General features: G+C 38.6%; 1 protein-coding gene across 11 annotated transcripts in view; it reads left to right on the top strand.

The window, feature by feature from the left end:
- The first annotated feature begins 499 nt into the window (after positions 1-499).
- Positions 500-25,414, top strand: part of KANSL1L (KAT8 regulatory NSL complex subunit 1 like) — a 141,143-nt gene continuing 116,228 nt past the window's right edge. For 3 of the 11 annotated variants that reach the window (XM_027965148.3, XM_027965147.3, XM_027965145.3), the window contains exons 1-2: positions 500-696; positions 24,187-25,303. In XM_027965148.3, coding sequence (XP_027820949.1) covers positions 24,216-25,303 — 1,088 coding nt within the window. In that variant the 5' untranslated portion in view covers positions 500-696; positions 24,187-24,215. Of the gene's footprint in view, positions 892-1,090; positions 22,721-24,186; positions 25,304-25,414 lie in introns of those variants that run through there. The other 8 variants (XM_060410386.1, XM_012144913.5, XM_060410387.1 and 5 more) reach the window with 6 other exon arrangements.

The following is a 25,414-nucleotide window of genomic DNA, read 5'->3' as shown; positions in this document are numbered from 1 at the left end:
GTGGCAACAGTGACAAAGCTTTGTTAAAACTTGTCCCTCCAGTGGCGCGGCGAGATGGGGGTCTGGCCGCCAGGAGCCAGCGCGGGCGGCAGAGTGTAGAGCAGCCTGACTATCCTCTCGCTTTGTTTTTGCTGTCACGGTGGTACAGAAATAGCAGAGCAGGGGCGGGAAGTCGTCGGGCGGTATTTCTGGTGTCTGTACGTGTGAGTGTGTCTGCGTTTTTCCCGGCTAGCTGAGGACCGCGGTGAGTAGGAAGCAGGAGCAGTGCAGAGCCCGCCCCAAGGGAGCGGCCGCGCCTCTGCAGCAGAGTTCGGGCGCCAGCGCTCCAGCCACTTCCAGAACGCTCCTGGCCGCTTCTACCCGCCCAGCATCCTGCCGGGGTTTCCCCGCCACCCGCGCTCATTTGCATGGCGCTGCCCCTCCCCCGCTGCCATTGGTCAGCGCCGCGCCCCGCCCACTGCCCCTCCACCTCGGCAAGGTTCCGTCCCCCGAGCCGCCCGGAGCTGCGGGCAGCTGGCGGACTGTTAAACCGCGGCGGCGGCGGCGGCCGGGGCGGGAGCGAGACGCGCTCTGGAGACGAGTCAGCTGCGCCCCGGGTGGGGGGAGGAGGGCGGGCAGCTACAGATCACCTCGGCAGCCCCCACCACGGCCGGACCGAAGGTGCGGCGGCGGAGGGGAGCCAGGGCGCCCCAGCAGGCGAGTGGCCGGCGGGGTCGGCGGGCTTGAGGGGGTTGGGTCTCCTCTGCCGGGGACTGCGGCCCCGCGGGGAGGGGAGAGCGGAGAAGACCGCTGGGTGGACTTGCGGGCCAGGCGACCGACCGGCAGCCCCTTCGCCCCCCGAATCTTCAGAGCTGTTGGACTCTGGGTCCCGGCACAGGATCGCGCTCTAGGGTAGGGTCGGACCGCAGCCAAATTTAAACGGCTAAACCTAACAGCCTTGGCAGAGCTAAGGGGAGGGAAGGGGTGGAGGGAGGGGAGGGGCGGATCTAGACTTGGTCACGTGGGAGCAGGGGCGGGGCTTGGCTGTCCTCCCTTTTGTTTTGGCTGGCGCGTGCGCAGAGGGCCGAACACGTGGTTCCCCCGGGTCCGCCCCTTGCCTCGGCGGCCGCGCCTCGCTGAGTGTGGTTGTGGTGACGCCTGTTTTGGGGAATCTCTTAGGGCGGGCCTGTTTGTATTAGATGGGACCGTTGTTTTGCTTGTTTCCACTTTATCTAGGCAGACGTTGATTTGGCCTTTAGAATTACGTGGGATGGAAGGGAATCTAGAGAATTGTTGAGGACTGGTGTTTCCAAGTTTGTGTGCTGAAGGGATTGATGTATTGCTGGGAAACTTGAGGATGTGTGGTGTTTGGTAGCAAGAAATAGAAGACAGTGTTCCGATTATTAAACTACTGGAAAGGAAGAGGCTCTACAGGGAGGAAAGGCACTGGATGGACCTTCTTGTGGTGTTTTCTTACTAGTACTATTTGGTTCGTTCATTGCCCGCTTTCGCTCTTCTTGCAGATTCACTTTTTCCCCTCGCATCAGCGGTCTGCTGGGATAGACTTTGTTTTTTTAACTGTGGAAAGCATGTTACTTAAAATTTTTTTTTTTTTTTTAATATTTGGTTGTGCTGGTCTTTGTTACTACGCGGGTTTTTCTGTTTAGGGTGAGCAGGTATTAGTTACTCTCTTTACTTTTTGATAATCCAAACTTTGGGCGACTGGCGAGATTTAAGAGGATAGTTCTTTCGCCTTTCCTTCGTCCGTCCTAACCAGTTTGCTAAACTTCATGCTGAGTTTGAGTCAGTGGGATTTTTTTTTTTTTTTTAATACCGCGGGATGGGGCAGGTTTGTTAGCAATAAAACCTAAGATATTTACACTACTGTAGACAAAATCGACTGTTTTTTTTTTTTATTAGGAAAAAGTGGCTCTAAAAATAATTAGACATTAGCAAAAAACCTGGTGTATCTGGACTGTGGATTGCTTGAGAAAGGCTTAGCAGTGAGTGGTCTCTGCTGTTTCCAGTTCTTACTAGCTTGTTTGGGCAAGTTACAACCTCTCCGATTCTGTTTCCTCTTCTAAATAGTTTCGTAATACTGTCCTTGCCTTAAGAGGTTGTTACGAGAATGAAATGCTTTGTGTTAGTAAAAGTGTTTATAATCTTTATTAACACTACACATACAGAAATTTACAGATAATACGTTTTTATAACAGAAGTCCTTTTTTTTTTTTTAAGCCATCATCTTAGGAGACTATAAATGATGAAATAGCATATATTTGAATGTCTTTAAAATCTGTTGTAATCATCATTGATTCTCCCGTTTTTTCCACCTAATCAGATCGATGTCAAGGTTTCTGCCATTTCTCATAGTTTTAATCTAGATAATCATTACTACTTTCACCCAGCCCTTCTGGGTTAACTTTTTTTACATGAAATTTTTCTAAATCCAGGCCAGTTGTATCCCACTGATTTTTTTTTTTTTTTAACATTTACTGTGTGTGTTACGTACCTTTTCAAATAATAATTGCTTGTTTTTAAATCTTATAAAATAATTTGGAGAAAGAAAACAGGTGCAGATAATAAAAATACAAATAATTTGTATTTCTATGTGCCAATGAATATTTGCATATTTTTCCTAAAACTAGGATTATGTGGTATTTTAACTTTACCTCATAAACTGTTCCATGTCCTTAGTCTTTGAAAAAATTATTTTTGGAAGCTCAGTGTTATACCGTATAACTATCATATTTAAAATTTTTCCTGTTGGCAGATGTTTGGGATGTTTCTAATGTTTTGCTGATATAAATTTCACTACAAAGAATACAGCCTTTTATGTAAAGCTTTGGAAAAAAATTTCTCCTAGATTTGTAAAAGAGGAATTATTGGTGGAAGTGTGTGTGTTTTAAGGTTCTTGTAACATCACCAAATTACCTTCCAGACTATTGTTTAATACTCATCTAGTGTATGAGCATGCCTCGTATTACATCTTTATTCATCATCTGATATTAGCAATAAAACAAAAGAACTTGCTTTCATTAGCATAAATTTTTTTTCATGTGTGTCTGTGATATATGTGTTTTATTTTCTTAGAAGCCCCTTGTGGAAGAGGAATATATTTCATATTTAATATATTGCAGATTACATAGTTGATGCTTAATAAACACTTGCAGGTTGACTATTAATATTTATCTTTTTGATCTCTGAAATTTTTCAGGAAATTATATCTTGCTTTTTTGTCTTAGTTTAGGAGTACTTTATTGGCAATATACTCACAGCTTTATTCATTACTTTGAGTACTTCTCTGTGTGGGTGGGTGGGGGGCAACCTTGATCTATCACAGTTGTCTGCCAGTGACTTCCGGTTGTGCAACTGCTGCATTATTCAGTAACTCCATCCAGTTTTGATGCCATTTGTCATAGTAACTTAGACTATTTCATTTCCTTTATTCATTCAACTGTCTCTTGTGGAATTCGATTGCAAATTTTACTTTAATTGTTCCAGATTCACTTGTAGCCTTTTCTGTGTTTAAAGGAAAGAAGTCAGGCTTTTTGTGTTTAAAGGAAAAGAGCCTAGTGTCTGAAGTTACTTTGCTTCATTATATAGATGCTCTTGATAGCACATCTCTGAATTGCCTATAACATCTTTTACTGCTTTGAACCTGGGGCAAAGTGGCAAAGAATCTCCTTGCAATACAGGAGACTTGTGTTCAGTCCCTGGGTTGAGAAGATCCTCTGGAGAAGGAAATGGCAACCCACTCCAGTATCCTTGCCTGGGAAATCCCATGGACAGAGGAGCCTGGTGGGCTATACTTGGTGGGGTCAACAAAGAGTTGGACACGACTTAGCAACTAAAAACAAAGACTATCTTTAATCTACCATGTAAATCTTATTTATGAGTAATTTTTACGTATTCAGTTATTTATCTCTCTTCCTGTTTTTTACATTGTCTGTACCATATTAGTTGATAGAGGCCGAAAGCTTTCTTTCAGGTGTAGAAGATTGTTTATTGATTGTATTCTTCAGGTTACAGTCAGCAATGAAGGAATGAAACTGCTTGCAACTGAAGTGACAATCAATAGGAAATTAGCAACCAGTTTACTGACTTTAAAACATATCATCTGTTACACCTCTAGACTTAAAGTCCTTACTATTAATATATTAAAGGACTATAATGGAATATGGTACATTAGTGATGATGTATCAGTCATCAATACAGTCTTACTTTCAGTATGTTTGATTTAGAAAGGCAAGGAAGGTGTATTCATTTCTGAAAGGTTTTTTTTTTTTTTTTTTCCTGGTTACGTGCTCTGAAGAGATTTCACTGAACTGTGCTTGTTATTCTGTGTGAGATAAACAAATCAGCAAGGGTTAAAAAATGATATTGTACTTGCCTGTAGACAGTCTGTAATGGAAATCTGAGGACAATTTATCATGAAAGTTTTTAAATACTTGATAATATTTTTAGTTTTTAGGAACACTTTTTTTCCCTTATGAATGTGACAGTTCTCTTGCAAAATTGGGAAAAAATGCATTCATTTATAATATTAAGGCTTTGTTACATTTCTAATGAACTTTTATTATTTCTGGTTCTTTAAGATCAAGAATTTTCAAGCATGTTGTTTAAAGTAATTAAAAATTTGTTTTTATTTGATAGTAGGTCATTGATCAGTGTTTAACCACTTGAAATTAAGTTGAAGCTAAAATGTATATAATGAGCAAATGTGATAGTGCTAAATTTTAACTTGAATTTCTGGATCTAAGTTGATGTACACAGAAAAAACATGGCTCTTCATTTATATTCTTGTGAGTCATGCTTTTGTAACTGAATAGTAATAATTCTGCTTGAAGTTTGAACTATGATCTGTTTGATGTGTTATGTGGCCACCCAAGTGGCTTTATCTTTAATTAAATTCTTTTAGTCTTCAAAGAGAATTCCTTTTTAGGCATAGTTTTCGAAGTGGAAGGAGTTCTAGCTATAAACATTATTGAATACAACGTACTGAGCTAACTGTACCTTGGTCATGCCAATTACTGCAGTGCTTTGTGCTGTAATTTGAAAATGCCCATTTGTGGCATAAAGAAATCTTGAAAACACAGCAGTGTATTTTGTGTTTGCAAGTTCCAGTAATTCCTGTATTTTTCAGGAATAAAGTTATACCAATATAGATTCTTTCTCATTACTTTTATTGACTTAATTGGTTTAATTGACTTAATTTAACATTATGAGGTACAAATTTGGAACTTTAGCCCCATTGTATTTCAGTAATGTTTGAAAGAGCTGCTCAGATTTTCCTAAAAGAAGTTATGCTTTTTTCATACTCCTTCAATGTTACTATAATGGTTTGACTGTATGAAACACATCAAAGTTATAAGTTTGGAAACAATTTAATGTTTGTCTCTGCTTCAGAGTTCTCACTTATATCTGTTGGTAGTCTTTTCACTTTCTTTTAACTTAAGGATGAATCTGCTTTCTTTATGCTACTTTTATTCCTAGTTTATATTGTTGCATTGAAGAGAATTAGGATTATCCAGATTTCAGTTGAGAGAATACATTTAATATCGGGGGTAGATATTGATATGATATTTTCCATGGGCTTTATGGAATACACATATGCATGCTAGAATGTAAGTCATAATCAAATCTGGAGTAGTATTTTACGGGCTGGAAAATCAGATTTGTTTTTTAATTGTTAATGTTCATTCTCAGGATGATGGGTGGGTCTTATTTAGATTGTCTAGATTTTTAGTTTCAACTCTGAAAATGGACTAGATTGGCAAACTTTTGATTTTCTTTAGCTCAAATGCCAAAACTTATTTGGTATATGTGACCTGCAAATACAAATAGTAGTTCTAAAGACCTGGTTACTAGTGTCAGGATCAACTCAATAATTATTGATATAATTATCTCACTGTGTACATGCAGCTTTTGAGAGGTGACATGATGATATTGGACTTCCCTGGTAGCTTAGTGATAAAGAATCTACCTGCCAATGTAGGAGATGTAGGTTCAGTCCCTGGGTTGGGAAGATGCCCAGGAGAAGGAAATGGCAACCCACTCCAGTATTCTTGCCTGGAAAATCCCATGGACAGAGAAGCAAGGTGGACTACAGACTATGGAGTCACAAGAGTCAAACGTGATTAAGTGACTAAGCAACAAAATGATAGTATTTACTATATCTCATGATGTCCAAGGGATTAGATTATGTTTAATTAATGCTAAATTTCATAAACATGATTTATCAATATTAAAGATTAAGTCACTAATGGAAGCATTTTGGAGACAACAGGACAAGACTTTTTATTTGTAGTAATGTAAATATCAGAAACGCTGGGCTGGAAGAAGTACAAGCTGGAATCAAGATTTCCGGGAGAAATATCAATAACCTCAGATATGCAGATGACACCACCCTTATGGCAGAAAGTGAAGAGGAACTAAAAAGCCTCTTGGTGAAAGTGGAGAGTGAAAAAGTTGGCTTCAAACTCAACATTCAGAAAACAGATCATGTCATCTTGTCCCATCACTTCATGGGAAATAGATGTGGAAACAGTGTCAGACTTTTTTGGGCTCCAAAATCACTGCAGATGGTGACTGCAGCCATGAAATTAAAAGACACTTACTCCTTTGAAGAAAAGTTATGACCAACCTAGATAGCATATTGAAAAGCAGAGACTACTTTGCCAACAAAGGTCCGTCTAGTCAAGGCTATGGTTTTTCCAGTAGTCATGTATGGATGTGAGTGTTGGACTGTGAAGAAAGCTGAGTGCCAAAGAATTGATGCTTTTGAACTGTGGTGTTGGAGAAGACTCTTGAGAGTCCCTTGGACTGCAAGGAGATCCAACCAGTCCATTCTGAAGGAGATCAACCCTGGGATTTCTTTAGAAGGAATGATACTAAATCTGAAACTCCAGTACTTTGGCCACCTCATGCGAAGTGTTGACTCATTGGAGAAGACTCTGATGCTGGGAGGGATTGGGGGCAGGGGGAGAAGGGGACGACAGAGGATGAGATGGCTGGATGGCATCACTCACTCGATGGACGTGAGTCTGAGTGAACTCTGGGAGTTGGTGATGGACAGGGAGGCCTGGCGTGCTGTGATTCATGGGGTAGCAAAGAGTCGGACACGACTGAGCAACTGAACTGAAATATCAGAACAACTGACTTCTTCCTTAATTCACAGTAAATATTGGATTAAATTGTAGACCCACCTTTACAGTACCCCCCACTTGTTTGGATTAACTTGATTTTATTTATAATAAATTTAATGTAACCAGGAAGAAAAAACTTTTTATTCTTTGTAGTTTTTAAATGCTTATAATTTAAAGGAATAAACTTTGGCATGTCCTACTGAAATTGTCTCTGTTCGGTAGTTTTTATAATACTTCTTAAAAAACGTAAATTGAAATCTGGACTTTTTGCTGTAGTGTTGTTTGCTTTGTGGATTATCTGTAACAGTTTTGTGGTGGATTGGTTTTTGTTTTTTTGTTCACTATGCCTATAATTTCTGGGCTGCAGATGTGCTAAGGAATGATTATTATTTATTTTAATTCAGAATGCAGGTTGAAAACTCTTGTAAAAAACATGAAAGCAAAGTTCATACCCGGCAAATATAATTGATTTTTGGATTATCAAGAACTATTGCTACTTAAAGAGAAAGTGTGAAGGTATTAGTCTCTCAGTCGTGTCTTACTCTTTGTGACCCATGGAATGTAGCCCGCCAGGCTCCTCTGCCCATGAAAATTTCCAGGCAAGAATACTGGCCTGGGTTGCCATTCTCTCCAGGGGAGCTTCCCGACCCAGGGATTGAACCCTGGTCTCCTGAATTGCTAGCAGATTCTTTACTGTCTAAACCACCAATAGTTAAAATAATTTATCTGGTTGCTTTCTTATCACCTTTGAAAGGGTGATAAGATTTCTCACAGTTTCGATTCTTAAATCCTGTTATATGACTATTTTAGTTTCTGTATGTTGTGGTTAAGGAAGTTGTTTTTTTCTCAGTTTTGCTCATTCCAGTTTCTTTGAAATCTTATATATATGGACTGACTAAATTCTTTTTAGAGAAGGAACCTATTTTGCTTGAGTATCTTGGGTGTATATAAAATAAATATCATCAAAGATGATAGTGATGCCAAGAGTAAATAGAATACAGTATTTTAGCAACTAGAAACAAATTTCTTAGATTTAGGTAAGATCCAAATACTGTTTTTCCCACACAATATCTGCATAATTAGAAACTGAATATTCATAAGAAAATCAAGATGCTTGGAAAACTCCTTTGAGGATTTACCTTTTTCACATTCTTTTTGTATAACCTAAGGAAAGTTATTACCAACCTAAATAGCATATTCAAAAGCAGAGCTATTACTTTGCCAACAAAGGTCCGTCTAGTCAAGGCTATGGTTTTCCCAGTGGTCATGTATGGATGTGAGAGTTGGACTGTGAAGAAAGCTGAGCACCGAAGAATTGATGCTTTTGAACTGTGGTGTTAGAGAAGACTCTTGAGAGTCAAGGAGATCCAACCAGTCCATCCTAGAGGAGACCAGTCCTGGGTGTCATTGGAAGGACTGATGCTGAGGCTGAAACTCCAATACTTTGGCCACTCATTGAAAAAGACCCTGATCCTGGGAGGAATTGGGGGCAGGAGGAGAAGGGGGCAACAGAGGATGAGATGGCTGGATGGCATCACCAACTCGATGCACATGAGTTTGGGTGACCTCCGGGAGTTGGTGATGAACAGGGAGGCCTGGCGTGCTGCAACTCATGGTGTCGCAAAGAGTTGGACACCTCTGAGCGACTGAACTGAACTGAAGCTGCTATTATGCTTTGGAAATGAAATGTTTTAGTTAATGGTTGATTCATGTTTTCTTAACTATATACTTTATACTATCTAGTACAGTAATCCTTAACCACAAGTGGATATTAAGCACTTGAAATGTGGCTAGTCCATATAGACTTTGTGCTAAATGTAAAATAAACATTATATTTGGAGGTTTTAGCACACATAAAAAAGAATATATCTCATAAGGATGTTTTTATCCTGACAGGTTGAATTAATAATATTTTGTATATAATGGGTAACAATGAAGTTAAAATTTCATGTTTCTTTTTACTTTTTTAAATGTGTCTGCACATTTTAAATTAGATGTGTAGCTCACATCATATTTCTATTGGATAGCAATGTTGTATTTCCTAGCCTTGAGATTCTTTTCACAGTAAAGTATCTTATGAACCTCTTTCCTTGACATTTTTGTTATGTTTTTATAATTATTATTTATTTGGCTGCGATGGGTCTTATGAAACTGTGCTCCCTGCATTGGGAAGTTGAAGTCTTAATCCTGGACTGCCAGGGAATTCCCACCAGCTGAACTTTTAAGTTTTCTTTTAGGGTTCTTTCTCCATTGTAATGCCTCTTCGTTTGTTCAGATAAGTGTGAGTGAATCCCTAGTATGATCCGGGGCTCCTTTCTCTGGCTCATGTTCTAGATAAGTTTATAATTGTTCTTCTTCAAACACACCAAATTTATTCCTGCTTTAAAGGTTTTTATGAATTTTCTTTTTTCCTTGGAAAGCACTTACTTGAAATCTTGGTTAGATTTTAGTCATTTCTAGTCTTGGAGCTATTTAGCGTTACTGGTTGGGGCATAGACTTGGATTACTGTGATATTGAATGGTTTGTCTTGGAAACTAACAGAGATCATTCTGTTGTTTTTGAGATTGCATCCAAGTACTGCATTTCAGACTCTTTTGTTGACCATGATAGCTACTCCATTTCTTCTGAGGGATTCCCGCCCGCAGTAGTAGATATATGGTTATCTGAGTTAAATTCACCCTTTGAAGTCCATGTTAGTTCGCTGATTCCTAGGATGTCGATGTTCACTCTTGCCATCTCTTGTTTGACCACTTCTGATTTGCCTTGATTCATGGACCTGACATTCCAGGCTCGTATGCAATATTGCTCTTTACAGCATCGGACCTTGCTTCTATCACCAGTCACATCCACAACTATTGATTGTTTTTGCTTTGGTTCCATCCCTTCATTCTTTCTGGAGTTATTTCTCCACTTCTCTCCAGTAGCATATTGGGCACCTACTGACCTGGGGAGTTCCTCTTTCAGTATCCTATCATTTTGCCTTTTCATGCTGTTCATGGGGTTCTCAAGGCAAGAATACTGAAGTGGTTTGCCATTCCCTTCTCCAGTGGACCACATTCTGTCAGAACTAAACCCAAAAAAGATGTCCTTTTCATTATAGGGGACTGGAATGCAAAAGTAGGAAGTCAAGAAACACCTGGAATAACAGGCAAATTTGGCCTTGGAATACAGAATAAAGCAGGACAAAGACTAATAAAGTTTTGCCAAGAAAATGCACTGGTCATAGCAAACACCCTCTTCCAACAAAACAAGAGAAGACTCTACACATGGATATCACCAGATGATCAACACTGAAATCAGATTGATTATATTCTTTGCAGCCAAAGATGGAGAAGCTCTATACAGTCAGCAAAAACAAGACCAGGAGCTGACTGTGGCTCAGATCATGAACTCCTTATTACAAAATTCAGACTTAAGTTGAAGAACATAGGAAAAACCACTAGACCATTCAGGTATGACCTAAATCAAATCCCTTATGATTATACAGTGGAAGTGAGAAATAGATTTAAGGGACTAGATCTGATAGATAGAATGCCTGATGAACTATGGACGGAGGTTCGTGACATTGTACAGGAGACAGGGATCAAGACCATCCCCATGGAAAAGAAATGCAAAAAAAGCAAAATGGCTGTCTGGGGAGGCCTTACAAATAGCTGTGGAGAGAATCAAAAAGCAAAGGAGAAAAGGAAAGATATAAGCATCTGAATGCAGAGTTCCAAAGAATAGCAAGAAGAGATAAGAAAGCTTACCTCAGTGATCAATGCAAAGAAATAGAGGAAAAGAACAGAATGGGAAAGACTAGAGATCTCTTCAAGAAAATTAGAGATACCAAGGGAACATTTCATGCAAAGATGGGCTCGATAAAGGACAGAAATGGTATGAACCTAACAGAAGAAGATATTAAGAAGCGGTGGCAAGAATACACAGACAAACTATACAAAAAAGATCTTTACAACCCAGATAATCACAATGGTGTGATCACTCACCTAGAACCAGACATCCTGGAATGTGAAGTCAAGTGGGCCTTAGAAAGCATCACTATGAACAAAGCTAGTGGAGGTGATGGAATTCCAGTGGAGCTATTTCAAATCCTGAAAGATGATGCTGTCAAAGTGCTGCACTCAATATGTCAGAAAATTTGGAAAACTCAGCAGTGGCCACAGGACTGGAAAAGGTCAGTTTTCATTCCAATGCCAAAGAAAGGCAATGCCAAAGAATGCTCAAACTACTGCACAATTGCACTCATCTCACACAAGGAAAGTAATGCTCAAAATTCTCCAAGCCAGGCTTCAGCAATAGGTGAACTGTGAACTTCCAGATGTTCAAGCTGGTTTTAGAAAAGGCAGAGGAACCAGAGATCAAATTTCCAACATCTGCTGGATCATGGAAAAAGCAAGAGAGTTCCAGAAAAACATCTATTTCTGCTTTATTGACTATGCCAAAGCCTTTAACTATGTGGATCACGATAAACTGTGTAAAATTCTGAAAGAGATGGGAATACCAGACCACCTGACTTGCCTCTTGAGAAACCTATTGCAGGTCAAGAAGCAGTAGTTAGAACTGGACATGGAACAACAGACTGGTTCCAAATAGGAAAAGGAGTACATCAAGGCTGTATATTGTCACCCTGCTTATTTAACTTATATGCAGTGTACATCATGAGAAACACTGGGCTGGAATAAGCACAAGCTGGAATCAAGATTGCCGGGAGAAATACCAATAACCTCAGATATGCAGATGACACCGCCGTTATGGCAGAAAGTGAAGAGGAGCTAAAAAGCCTCTTGATGAAAGTGAAAGAGGTGAGTGAAAAAGTTGGCTTAAAACTCAACATTCAGAAAGCGAAGATCATGGCATCTGGCCCCATCAGTTCTTGGCAAAGAGATGGGGAAACATTGGAAACAGTGTCAGACTTTATTTGGGGGGGTTCCAAAATCACTGCAGATGGTGACTGCAGCCATGAAATTAAAAGACGCTTACTCCTTGGAAGGAATGTTATGACCAACCTAGACAGCATGTTGAAAAGCAGAGACATTGCTTTGCCAACAAAGGTCCATCTAGTCAAGGCTATGGTTTTTCCTGTGGTCAGGTATGGATGTGAGAGTTGGACTGTGAAGAAAGCTGAGTGCCAAAGAATTGATGCTTTTGAACTGTGGTGTTGGAGAAAACTCTTGAGAGTCCCTTGGACTGCAAGGAGATCCAACCAGTCCATTCTGAAGGAGATAAGCCTTGGGATTTCTTTGGAAGGAATGATGGTAAAGCTGAAACTCCAGTACTTTGGCCACCTCACGCAAAGAGTTGACTCATTGGAAAAGACTGTGATGCTGGGAGGGATTGGGGGCAGGAGGAGAAGGGGACGACAGAGGATGAGATGGCTGGATGGCATCACTGACTCTATGGAAGTGAATGAGTGAACTCCAGGAGTTGGTGATGGACAGGGAGGCCTGGCGTGCTGCGATTCATGGGGTTGCAAAGAGTCAGACAGGACTGAGCAACTGAACTGAGTCTTAGGGCAGATGTCATCAAGAGACTTCCTTCATCTTCAAATCTGTAGTAACTCCTACTGCAACATAGTCATGCTCTGTTACTCTACTTGATTTTTATAAAGACAATGAGACCCCCTATTTACTTATCTTTTTATTTTTTTATTTGTGTATTCTCTGTCTACCATTTGCTGGATAGATTGTAAGCTCTGTAAGAATAGAAACCTTACTTTTCATGCTCACTTCACTACCATCTTTCTAGTACCTAACATAGTGTCTCTTAACATGCTTGTCAGTTATTGTGTGCGTTAACTTAATGGTTCAATGTTTGATCTTAGATCAAATATACATTTAATGAGGGTGGGTTTCCCTGGTGGCCCAGCGGTAAAGAATCTGCCTGCAATGCAGTAGATGTGGGTTCAATCCCTGGGTTTGGGAAGATCGCCTGGAGAAGATAATGGCAACCCACTCCAGTGTTCTTGCCTGGAGAATCCCAGGGACGGGGAAGCCTGGTGGGCTGCCGTCTGTGGGGTCGCACAGAGTCGGACACAACTGAAGCGACTTAGCAGCAGTGATTAAACAACAACAAAAAATAAATGCAGCTTCCACCAGAAATAGACAAAACTATATTTCTGAGAAAAACTAAATTTCTTCATTTTCTGCTTTTAAAAAGTCAGCTGGTTAACATTTCCATGTTTTTTGGGGGAAATGGTTTGTGTTTAAAAGATGAAATAGGTTTTCAGCTGCCAGTCACAAGCACTTCTCTATAAATAAGTCATTGTGGTATGGATGGATTTATACCCAAATGAAAATCTGGTGGTTTTGTAGTTATTCTCAGTGTCTTAAATTGGCTCCCAAAATACTGGCGATACCTTTTAGATGTTATAAAATAATTTTGATCATATGAAATACAGCTTATGGAACTAGTGAAGATATCTTGAGGTAAACTAGCAGAATTATTATTTTATGTTCTCAAATCAGTGTTCTTCATGTGCTCTGCCTCTAAACAGTTGTCTATTGTGCATAAGAGGAAATAATACACAGTTGAAAATAGTTATAATTTAAAACTGTATAATAGTTGAAACCATTTTTCTGAGTTAACCTGAATTGTAAACTCAGTGACTTTCAGGAGTATGCACATCTGATTTCCACTAATTCCTAGACATACTACCTTTTGTATATTTATGTCAAAGGCTCCTCAATTGTTATATTTTAAATAGTTTTTAGATGTTTATTTTATTGTTTATTTTAATTTTGAGGAAGTCCAAGTTACCAATTTTTTCTCTTACGAATGTTTTTGTGTCATAGTTAAAAAAAAAACTTTGCCCAACCCAATATCACAAAGATTTTCTCCTATATTTTTCTAGACATTTTATGGCTTTAAGTTTTACGTTTAGGTCTATCCATTCTGATGTATGTGACTGTTTTTGTATAAGGTATGAGGTATAGGTTAAGGCTCAGAATTTTGCAGATGAGTACCTTATTGTTCCAGAGCATTTATTTAAAAACCATCTTTCTGCATTGAAGTGCAAATACATCTTTGTCAGAAATCAATTGACTGTATACCTGTGGGTCTATTTAACAGCTCTCTATTTTTTCCCATTGATCTGTGTCCATTTTTGGTGAATTCATGCTTATTTTGACCAAAGTAAATAGATAGGCATTATGAGTCCTTTAACTTCATTCTTGTTTTGACTATTCTAGTTCCTTTCTGTTTCCATGCAAAATTTTAAAAATTTGTTGATTGTTTACTTTTGGCTGCATGGGATGTTGCTACACAGTGGCTTTTCTTGTTGGATGGGCTGAGGGGCTCTAGGCATGTGAACTTCAGCATTTGCAGCGCACAAGCTGAGTGGCTGTGGCTCATGGGCTTAGTTGCTCTGTAGTATGTGGAATCTTTCTGAACCAGGGCTCAAACCTGTCTCCCCTGCATTGGCAAGCAGACTCCTTACCACTGGACCATCTGGGAAATGCTCCATACAAATTTTTGAATCAGCTTACTGATACTAACAAAATTCCTTCGAAGATTTTGACTGGGATTGTGTTAAATCTATATATCAGTTTAAGGAGAATTAACATTGCAACAATATTGAATAATTAATCCATGAGCAATTTTGTTGTTCAGATGCTAAGTTGTGTCTGACATGGACCCTATGGACTGTAGCACACTGCAGACTTCCCTGTCCTTCACTCTCTCCCGGAGTTTGCTCAAACTCATGTCCATTGAATCGGTGATGCCATCTCATCCTCTGTCATCCTGATCTCCTCCTGCCCACAGTCTGTCTCAGCATCTGGGTCTTTTCCAACGAATTGTCTCTTCTCATCAGATGACCAAAGTTTTGGAGCTTCAGCATCAATCCTTCCAATGAATATTCAGAGTTGGTTTCCTTTAGGATTGACTGGTTTGATCTTGCTGTCCAGGGGATTCTCAAGAGTCTTTTCCAGCACCACAATAAGAAAGCATCAATTCTTCAGTGCTCAGTGTTCTTTATTTTCCAGCTTTCACATCCATACATAACTACTGGAAAAACTATAGCTTTGACTATATGTACCTTTGTCAGCAAAGTGATGTCTCTCCTTTTTAATACACTGTCTAGGTTTATCATAGCTTCTGTTGCAAGGAGGAAACGTCTGAATTTCATGGCTGAAGTCACCATCTGCAGTGATTTTGGAGCCCAAGAAAATAAAGTCTGTCCCTATTTCCATTGTTTTCCCATCTATTTGCCATGAAGTGATGGGACTGGATGCTGTGATCTTAGTTTTTTGAGTTTTAAGCCAGCTTTTCACTCTCCTCTTTCACCCTCATCAAGAGGTTCTTATTTCTTCTTCACTTTCTGCCATTAGAGTGGTATCATCTGCATATCTGAGGTTATTGATATTTCTCTTGCCAGTCTCCATTCCCGCTTGTGATTCATCCAGCCCAGCGTTTCACATGATATACTCTGTGTGGTGGTGGTTTTTTCTAGTGTGTAGATCCTGACATTTTTTGTTAGAGTGACACTTCAGTATTTAATATTTTTAAACTATTGAAATTAATACTGTTTAAAAATTTTCTATTTCTGTTTTCTTTTTTTTTCATTTCCAATATTTAGAAATACAAGTGATTTGTGTGTCTTGACTTTTTTATCTGCTACCTTGGTAAGCACATTAGATCTAGGAGCTTTTTAATAGATCCCTTTAGGGCTTTCCAGGTGGCTCAGTGGTAAAGAATCCGCCTGCAAATCAGGAGACAGAGGTCAAGAAGAAGGTCCGCCTGCAAATCAGAGGTCAAGAAGAAGAAGGTCCCTGGGTCAAGAAGATTCCCTGTAGAAGGAAATGGCAACCCACTCCAGTACTCTTGCTTGGGAAATCCCATGAACAGAGGAGCCTGGTGGGGTTATGGTTCATAGAGTTAAAAGAGTTGGACGCAACTGAGTGATCATGTGTGCATGGAATTTTCTATGTAGAAAATCATGTCATCAATGAGTAGACACAGTTTTACTTTCCAGATATGTGACTCTTGTTTCTTTTCCTTCATCTGTCCCACTAATTAGGACCTCCAATGTGATGATGAATAGGAGTAATGAGAACAGACACCTTGCCTCATTCCCAGTCTTAACAATTAAAAGTATTCAATCTTTCATCATAACCATGAAGTTGTCGCTAGGCTTTTGTGTAATGTTTCTTGTCAGGTTTAGCAATTTCCCTCTTTTTCCTGGTTTGCTGAGTTTTTTTCCTGATTATGAACAGACACTGCTGCTGCTGCTGCTGCTGCTGCTAAATCGTGTCAGTCGTGTCCGACTCTGTGCGACCCCATAGACGGAAGCCCAACAGGCTCCTCTGTCCCTGGGATTCTCCAGGCAAGAATACTGGAGTGGGTTGCAATTTCCTTCTCCAATCGTGAAAGTGAAAAGTGAAAGTGAAGTCACTCAGTCATGTCTGACTCTTAGTGACCCCATGGACTGCAGCCAACCAGGCTCCTCCGTCCATGGGATTTTCCAGGCAAGAGTACTGGAGTGGGTTGCCATTGCCTTCTCCGATGAACAGACACTAGATTTTGTCAAATGCTTTTAATTCTTTTCTTTAGTCTTTTGATATGGTAGATTTCAATGATTAATTTTATTTTTAAAATGATAACTGAAATAGATGCTGTTACTACATAAGTTCTGGAATACCTTTAAAAATTATGACTGTTTATTCAGCCAACAAATATCTGACAATTATTATGTACCAGACATTGTTTTAAGTGCTGCAGATTAGAACATTGAACAAAACTGAGTTCTTCCCTTGAATTATATTATTTCCTAGAATGTAATATAGTGTCAGGTTCTGATATTAGTGTTCTGAGGCTCAATGTAACAGTGTAGGGGAATGGAGAATCATGAAATGAGGTGCTAGGGCTATTTTAAATAATTAGTTAAGGTAGGACTCTGAGGAGGTGACTTTAGAGCAGAAACATGAATGAAGTGAGGGAGCCAGCTATCTTATATGTGGAAAATTGTTCCAGACTAAGAGAATGGCAAATATGAAGTCTCTGAAGCAGGGACTTGTTTGGTGTGTTTCAAGAATAGCACAGAGGCCAGTGTTTATGGAATGTAGCAACCTGTGGAGAAAGTTACTAGGAGGCGAAGTAGTCAGGGACTTGATAGTGAAGAATTTTGTAGGCCATAATAAGAACAAGTTTGGGTTTTAAGTGTAATGGCAACCACTTTTTTTTTTTTTTACCAAATATTTATTATTTGCTATATCTCAGATACTTTTGCATGTTGAAAACAGAGTAGTTAACAAAATAGTGAAAAGTTCAAGCAGTTGAAATGTTAGTAATAAGTGTAGTTGCTTATGTCATGTGGAGGTAGTTAGAAGTGGTAGAGTTTAGAATGCTCAGTTAGTAAACATTATGCATAATGATTATATGTTTAATTAAAAAGTTGGAATAAATGGATTTATGTCTTACACTAAAACTACATGAACATAGTTTAACCTTTTTTAATTATAGGACACAGACATTTTTGTGAAGTTCTTTGGTTGTGAAGTAGAGAGACTTTCAGGCTAGGGTTTTGGTGTTTTTTTTTTTTTTATTAATAAGGATTCACTTGAGGATAGAATACAGAAAAACTTAATGGAAATACTAGAACAGGAACTGTGATATGGCTGATATGGCTAGACCTTCCAGAGTCCAAAATCCCCAAATCTTTAAACCCCAGTGCATTAATTACATATTGCTTAGTAGCACGCCAAAGAGATGGAGCGAAAACAAAAACAACACCCAGCTGTGGATGTGACTGGTGATGGAAGCAAGTTCTGATGCTGTAAAGAGCAATATTGCATAGGAACCCAGAATGTTAGGTCCACGAATCAAGGCAAATTGGAAATGGTCAAACGGGAGATAGCAAGAGCGAATGTCGACATTTTAGGAATCAGTGAACTAAAATGGACTGGAATGGGTGAATTTAACTCAGATGACCATTATATCTACTACTGTGGGCAAGAATCCCTTAGAAGATATGGAGTAGCCATCATAGTCAACAAAAGGGTCCAAAATGCAGTACTTGGATGCAGTCTCAAAAACGACAGTATGATCTCTGTTCATTTCCAAGGCAAACCATTCAAAATCATGGTAATCCAAGTCTATGCCTGGACCAGTAATATTGAAGAAACTGAAGTTGAAAGGTTCTATGAAGACCTACAAGACCTTCTAGAACTAACACCCCAAAAGATGTCCTTTTCATTATAGGGGACTGGAATGCAAAAGTAGGAAGTCAAGAAACACCTAGAGTAACATTCAAATTTGGCCTTGGAGTACAGAATGAAGCAGGGCAAAGACTAATAGAGTTTTGCCAAGAGAATACACTGGTCATAGCAAGCACCCTCTTCAACAACACAAGAGAAGACTCTACACATGGACATCACCAGATAGTCAACACTGAAATCAGATTGATTATATTCTATGCAGCCAAAGATGGAGAAGCTCTATACAGTCAGCAAAAACAAGACCGGGAGCTGACTGTGGCTCAGATCATGAACTCCTTATTGCCAAATTCAGAATTAAGTTGAAGAAAGTAGGGGAAACCACTAAACCATTCTGGTATGACCTAAATCAAACCCCTAATGATTATACAGTGGAAGTGAGAAATAGATTTAAGGGACTAGATCTGATAGAGTGCCTGATGAACTATGGATAGAGTTTCATGACATTGTATAGGAGACAGGGATCAAGACCATCCACAAGAGAAATAAAAGCAAAAAAGCAAAATGGCTGTCTGAGGCGGCCTTACAAATAGCTGTGAAAAGAAGAGAAGCCAAAAGCAAAGGAGAAAAGGAAAGATATACCCATTTGAATGCAGAGTTCAAAAGAATAGCCAGGAGAGATAAGAAGGCCTTCCTCAGTGATCAATGCAAAGAAATAGAGGAAAACAATAGAATGGGAAAATTAGAGATCTCTTCAAAAAATTAGAGATAGCAAGGAAACATTCATGCACAGATAGGCTCAATAAAGGACAGAAATGGTATGGACCTAACAGAAGAAGAAGATGCTAAGAAGAGGTGGCAAGAATACACAGAAGAACTGCACAAAAAAGATCTTCATGACCCAGGTAATCACGATGGTGTGATCACTCACCTAGAGCCTGACATCCTGGAATGTGAAGTCAAGTGGGCCTTAGGAAGCCTCACTATGAACAAAGCTAGTGGAGGTGATGGAATTCCAGTAGAGCTATTTCAAATCCTGAAAGATGATGCTGTGAAAGTGCTGCACTCAATATGCCAGCAAGTTTGGCCACAAGATGGTAAAAGGTCAGTTTTCATTCCAATCCCAAAGAAAGGCAATGCCAAAGAATGCTCAAACTACCACACAGTTGCACTCATCTCACACACTAGTAAAGTAATGCATGAAATTCTCCAAACCAGGCTTAAGCAATTTGTGATCTATGAATTTCTAGATGTTCAAGCTGGATTTAGAAAAGGTAGAAGAAGCAGAGATCAAATTGCCAACATCCTCTGAATCATCAAAAAAGCAAGAGAGTTCCAGAAATGCATCTATTTCTGCTTTATTGACTATGCCAAAGCCTTTGACTGTGTGGATCACGCTAAACTGTGGAAAATTCTGAAAGAGATGAGAATATCAGACCACCTGACCTGCCTCTTGAGAAATCTGTATGCAGGTCAGGAAGCAACAGTTAGAACTGGATATGGAACGAGAGACTGGTTCCAAATAGGAAAAGGAGTACATCAAGGCTGTTTTTTGTCACCCTGCTTATTTACCTTATATGCAGAGTACATCATGAGAAATGCCAGGCTGGATGAAGCACAAGCTGGAATCAAGATTGCCGGGAGAAGTATCAGTAACATGTAGATGACACCACCCTTATGGCAGAAAGTGGAGAACTAAAGAGCCTCTTGATGAAAGTGAAAGAGGAGAGTGAAAAAGTTGGCTTAAAGCTTAACATTCAGAAAACAAAGATCATGGCCTCCGGTCCCATCACTTCATGGCCAATAGATGGAGAAACAGTGGAAACACTGGCTGACTTTATTTTTGTGGGTCCAAAATCACTGCAGATGGTGACTGTAGCCATGAAATTAAAAGATGCTTACTCCTTGGAAGGGAAGTCATAACCAACCTAGACAGCATATTAAAAAGCAGAGACATTTCTTTGCCAATGAAGTTCCATCTAGTTAAGGTTATGGTTTTTCCAGTGGTCATTTATGGATGTGAGAGCTGGACTATGAAGAAAGCTGAGTGCCAAAGAATTGATGCTTTTGAAGTGTGGTGTTGGAGAAGACTCTTGAGAGTCCCTTGGACTTCAAGGAGATCCAGCCAGTCCATCTTAAAGGGAATCAGTCTTGAATATTCATTGGAAGGACTGATGTTGAAGCTGAAACTCCAATACTTTGGCCACCTGATGCAAAGAACTGACTCTTTTGAAAAGACCCTGATGCTGGGAAAGATTGAAGTCAGGAGGAGAAGGGGATGACAGAGGATGAGATGGTTGGATGGCATCACCAACTCAATGGACATGAGTTTGAGTAAACTCCGGGAGTTGGTGATGGACAGGGAGGCCTGACATGCTGCAGTCCATGGGATTGCAAAGAGTTGGATATGATTGAGCGACTAAACTAATGTAGCACATAGCATGTAACATTAATCTATAATTTTATGGTTTAAAACATCTATTTCATAGTTTCTATGGGTCAAGAATCTAGGCTTGGCTTTGCTGAGTGCCTCTAGCTCAAAGTTTCTCACAAGGCTGCAGTCAAGGTGTTAGTGCTACAGGCATCTGAAGGCTGGAATGAGGATGGATCTGCTTCTCAGATCAGGGCATGACTGTTAACAGGCTTTAGGTCATTGCGGTCTATTGGCTGAAGTCAGTAGTTCTTTGCCATGAGAGTCTTTCAGCTCACAGCATGGCAGTTAGTATTCTTTAGTGAGTGAAGGGGTGATGAGATGGAAGCCATGGTCTCTTTGTAACCTAATTTTAAAAGTGGCATTCCATGATCTCTTTTACATTCTATTTGCTAGAAAAGAATTTCACTAAATCCAGTCCACACTGAAGTCAATAAATCCACTCCACACTCAAGAAGAAAGGATTACACAAAGACATGAATACCAGGAAACTGGGATTATTAAGATCATTTTAGAAGCTGCCTAATATACCAAGTAAGCCCTAGAGATCTTAGGAGAGTTTTTTGTGTGTATGCTTTATTCTGGTTCTCTAAGATAAATGTTTCTTAGCCACTCTCAATGTCCACATTTCTTTGTTTTCTCTTTTTTCTATCAACTCTAGTTCTTATCTAATAATCTGTGTATCTCTTTCTTCTTAGTTTTAGTTTTCCCTTATCTCTGGTTTATCCAGGGCATAAGAAATCCACTGCTTCTCATTATTTCACCCCTGTTCCTGCTGCCCACCACTTTGATTACATACTTCACACATATTTCTAAGGAGAAAATGTGGGTAAGTAGGGGATAGAGTATAGTATCTTTTGAGTATAACTACCTCAGAGAGAACTGTGATTAGGGCAGTTTTCCTCAGAGAGCAATATAGTTATCTACACACAATTGTTGATATATATAAATTAGAAGTTATGGTCATTGCATTAAGTGATAGATTGAATCTTGAAAAAAAATTTCCCAGTGCTAGCTTTTTAAATATTTTCCTGTTTTTCATAAAAGTACAAAATATATTTTTCGAAAGAAAACCCAATATCTGGTTATTTTTTTCCTATTTGTTTTGCATTTGGAAAAATTGAAAATCTTTTATAAATAGTTGGATGGCATCTTTTGAGACATATAAAATTATATAAATTTTGACACAGAAAATTATACAGAAATCTCTTTATTTTTTGAGACATTGAACAGTAAAATATAAAAAAGGCAAATATTTTTATCTCAGAGTATTAACAACCATTAACATTTGTTCATTTTTCATTGAATCTTTTTCCCCTAAGTAATAAAATATTATAGTTAAAATTCAACAAAAATAGTTCTGTTTCATGCAACTTACGTGACTACTGTTACAGCTTTGGTGAGTATTTTTCCGATTCCTCTTTTGTTCTTGTAAACATTTAAACACACACTTATATCCATAAATATGGTATGGTTTTGTGTTTGTATTTTATTTATATGGTACCATAGTATGGGCTTCTCTCATAGCTTGGTCGATAAAGAATCTGCCTGCAATGCAAGAGACTTGGGTTCAATCCCTGGGTCAGGAAGATCCCCCTGGAGAAGGAAATGGCAACCACTCCAGTATTCTTGCCTGAAGAATCCCGTGGACAGAGGAGCCCATGGCCTCAGTCCATTGGCTCACAAAGAGTTGGGCACAACTGAGTGATTAAACCACCACCACTGTACCATAGTATATATATTCTGCACCATTTTTTAAGAAGTTATTTTGTTTTTGAGGTTTGTCCATGTTGATGCATATAGATCTAGGTCACTCACTCTTTAACCACTATCTAGCATTCCGTCATGTTTAATATCCATTCTCTTATTGTTAGATATGTAGGTCACTTTGAAAGAGTGGTTTTCTCATACAAACAGTGATCTCTTGTGCACCTTTCCACATTATTGTCAAATTAGCATCAAATTATGGTTCAGATAGACGTGAGAAGTCTTATTTACCCACATTCCCATGGTAAGTGATATTTTCAGACTTAAAATTCTCTTTTCAATTTGATTAGAAAACTCATCTCTTGCTTTATTAACCCACATTTCCTTTATTACCGTTACAATTGAGTATATGTTTAATGACCATTTGGACGTCAAATCCAAATCCTTCAGTCAGATCTCTGAAGTATCTGACTGTTGTAACTTTAGCTCATTTCTAGGAGTTCTTTATATATTCTGGATACTAATCCTTTGTTGATATATGTTGCAAATATCTTCTTCTAGTCTGTCACTTTTAACCCTGTGTATAAGTTTTTATTCTAATTTCATAGACATTTTGTGCCTTTTTTTTTTCCTTTTGATAATTCTTGTTAGTCTTTGCAGAGAATATGATTTTGGTTTTGTGTTTTTAAACAAGAATGAAGGATCTAGAGTTACAGCTAAGTCCGGGGACTTAGCTTATGTGAATTTGGCTATTTAAATGGCTACTAACTGTCATGTGCTTTGAAAATGTGTGATTATTAATGATATAAAATGTTTTCACTAACTCTTAAATCTTCATAATTTTTAATAGTACTAAATTACCTTTTTTATGTCAGAATATGTAATTTTATACTTTTTCCTTTGATAAAATAATATGAAATTTGTTTAATTATGGGATTAATCTTTAGTGTCATCTGTTATATTCCCCACTATGTTTTCAGGCAGGAGTAAGAACTTCTGTAATGATAACTGATGAATATCCATTTGTGAAAAGAAACTAATGATTGCAGAGTTTTTTTAGAAAAAAAATTTTCACATTGTGGATCAGGCTAGTTTTCACTACCACATTATTTTTTAGCACCTGTGAAATAATATACTTTTTTTGTCTTTTTGGCTGTGCCACGAGGCTTGCAGGATCTTAATTTCCTGAGCAGAGATTGAACCCAGTCCCTGGCAGTGAAAACACCAAGTTCTAACCACTGGCCCACCAGGGAATTTCCAATTATATACTTTTTTGTTTGTAGTTCAGTTCTGTGTTTTAGTTATTAATACTGTTCAAATTGTGAAGTTTAAATTGAGAAATGAAAATTTGGAGCCGTTACATTTTATAAAAATTATATTTTTGTTTGGAAATGTGGGATCAAGTCACGTTTTCAAGTATGAATCCCAGGATGGATTTTTTTTTTCTTTTGACTATCATAATCATTGTCAAAAAACAGAAATCTTGAGATATAATTGCATTCACAAATATTTGTCTTTTATGTACTAGGTACAAAACATCTTTCATTGAAGTTTTGGGTAGTAGGCCTATAATTAGAGTGAAGAATAATCCTTATTAAATTCCTTATGAACTAGCAAAGAGCAGAGAAAATGTTAGGAGTTGGCAAATTAAGGGAGAGTTTGGTTCCATTCACTTTTTAACCAGAGACATTGAAAGTGTTGCCCTTGGTAACAGTATAAGCATAAAACTTCTTTCTTGATATTTGATCTTTTATTTTTACATTATTTTAGGTTTCCAGTAATTATCTGCAGGATTCGCCATGACCCCGGCTCTGAGGGAGGCAGCAACAAAGGGTATCTGCTTTTCATCTTTACCGAGTACCATGGAATCAGACAAGATGCTGTGCATGGAAAGTCCAAGAACTGTAGATGAAAAGCTAAAAGGAGACACTTTCTCTCAGATGCTGGGATTTCCAACTCCTGAATCTACTCTTAACACTAATTTTGTGAATTTAAAACATTTTGGCTCCCCTCAGTCTTCAAAACATTACCAGACAGTTCTTTTAATGAGTTCTAACACTACGTTAAATAAATACAATGAGAATTATAAACAAAAGAAATTAGGGGAACCCAGCTGCAATAAGCTGAAAAACATACTGTGTAATGGCGGCAATATTCAGCTCAGTAAAATTTGTCATTCTCATTCTGAAGAGTTCATCAAAACGGAACCTCTGTCAGATACCACAAGCCCGTGCGTGGCAGATGTACAAATTATTTTGGATTCAAATGTAACCAAAGACACTAATGTAGATAAAGTACAACTGAAAAACTGTAAATGGTACCAAAAGAATGCACTTTTGGATAAAGTTAGTGGTGGTGAGATTAAAAAGGGTTTATTGCACCGTGCTCAAAACAAAATTGGACCTGACCACTCGTATGTGCCTATTAGCTCCTCAGCTGCTGAAAAGGAGGAGGAAGTGAATGCTCGTTTACTTCAGTGTGTAAGTAAACAGAAAATTTTACTTAGCCAGGCTAGAAGAACTCAGAAACATTTGCAGATGCTCCTGGCAAAGCATGTTGTTAAGCACTATGGTCAACAAATGAAATTTTCTATGAAACATCAGCTCCCCAAAGTAAAGATTTTTCATGAACCTACCACAATTTTGGATAACAGTTTACCTAAATGCACTGAAATTAAGCCAGACATCAACATATTGACTGCAGAGACTAAATTGTGGAATGACACAAAAAATGGCTTTGCACGGTGTACAGCTGCAGAAATCCAAAGATTTGCACTGTCTGCCACAGGGCTGTTGTCTCATGTTGAAGAGGGTCTGGATTCTGATGCAACTGATAGCAGCTCTGATGACGATTTGGATGAATTTACCATTAGAAAAAATGTATCAGTGTAAGTGCAAAATTATTATTAGACCTTTTACTGTTCTGTGTATAGCAGCAACTTTTTCTTGATTTCAAGATATGTTAAAAGGAAAGCAATTTTCTAAAATCTTAATGCCAT

Source organism: Ovis aries, chromosome 2 (assembly GCF_016772045.2).
Source record: "Ovis aries strain OAR_USU_Benz2616 breed Rambouillet chromosome 2, ARS-UI_Ramb_v3.0, whole genome shotgun sequence".
NCBI classification, from domain to species: Eukaryota; Metazoa; Chordata; class Mammalia; order Artiodactyla; family Bovidae; genus Ovis; species Ovis aries.
The sequence above is the reverse complement of the archived record's forward strand: the minus strand, read 5'-3'. Positions and strand labels throughout refer to the sequence as shown.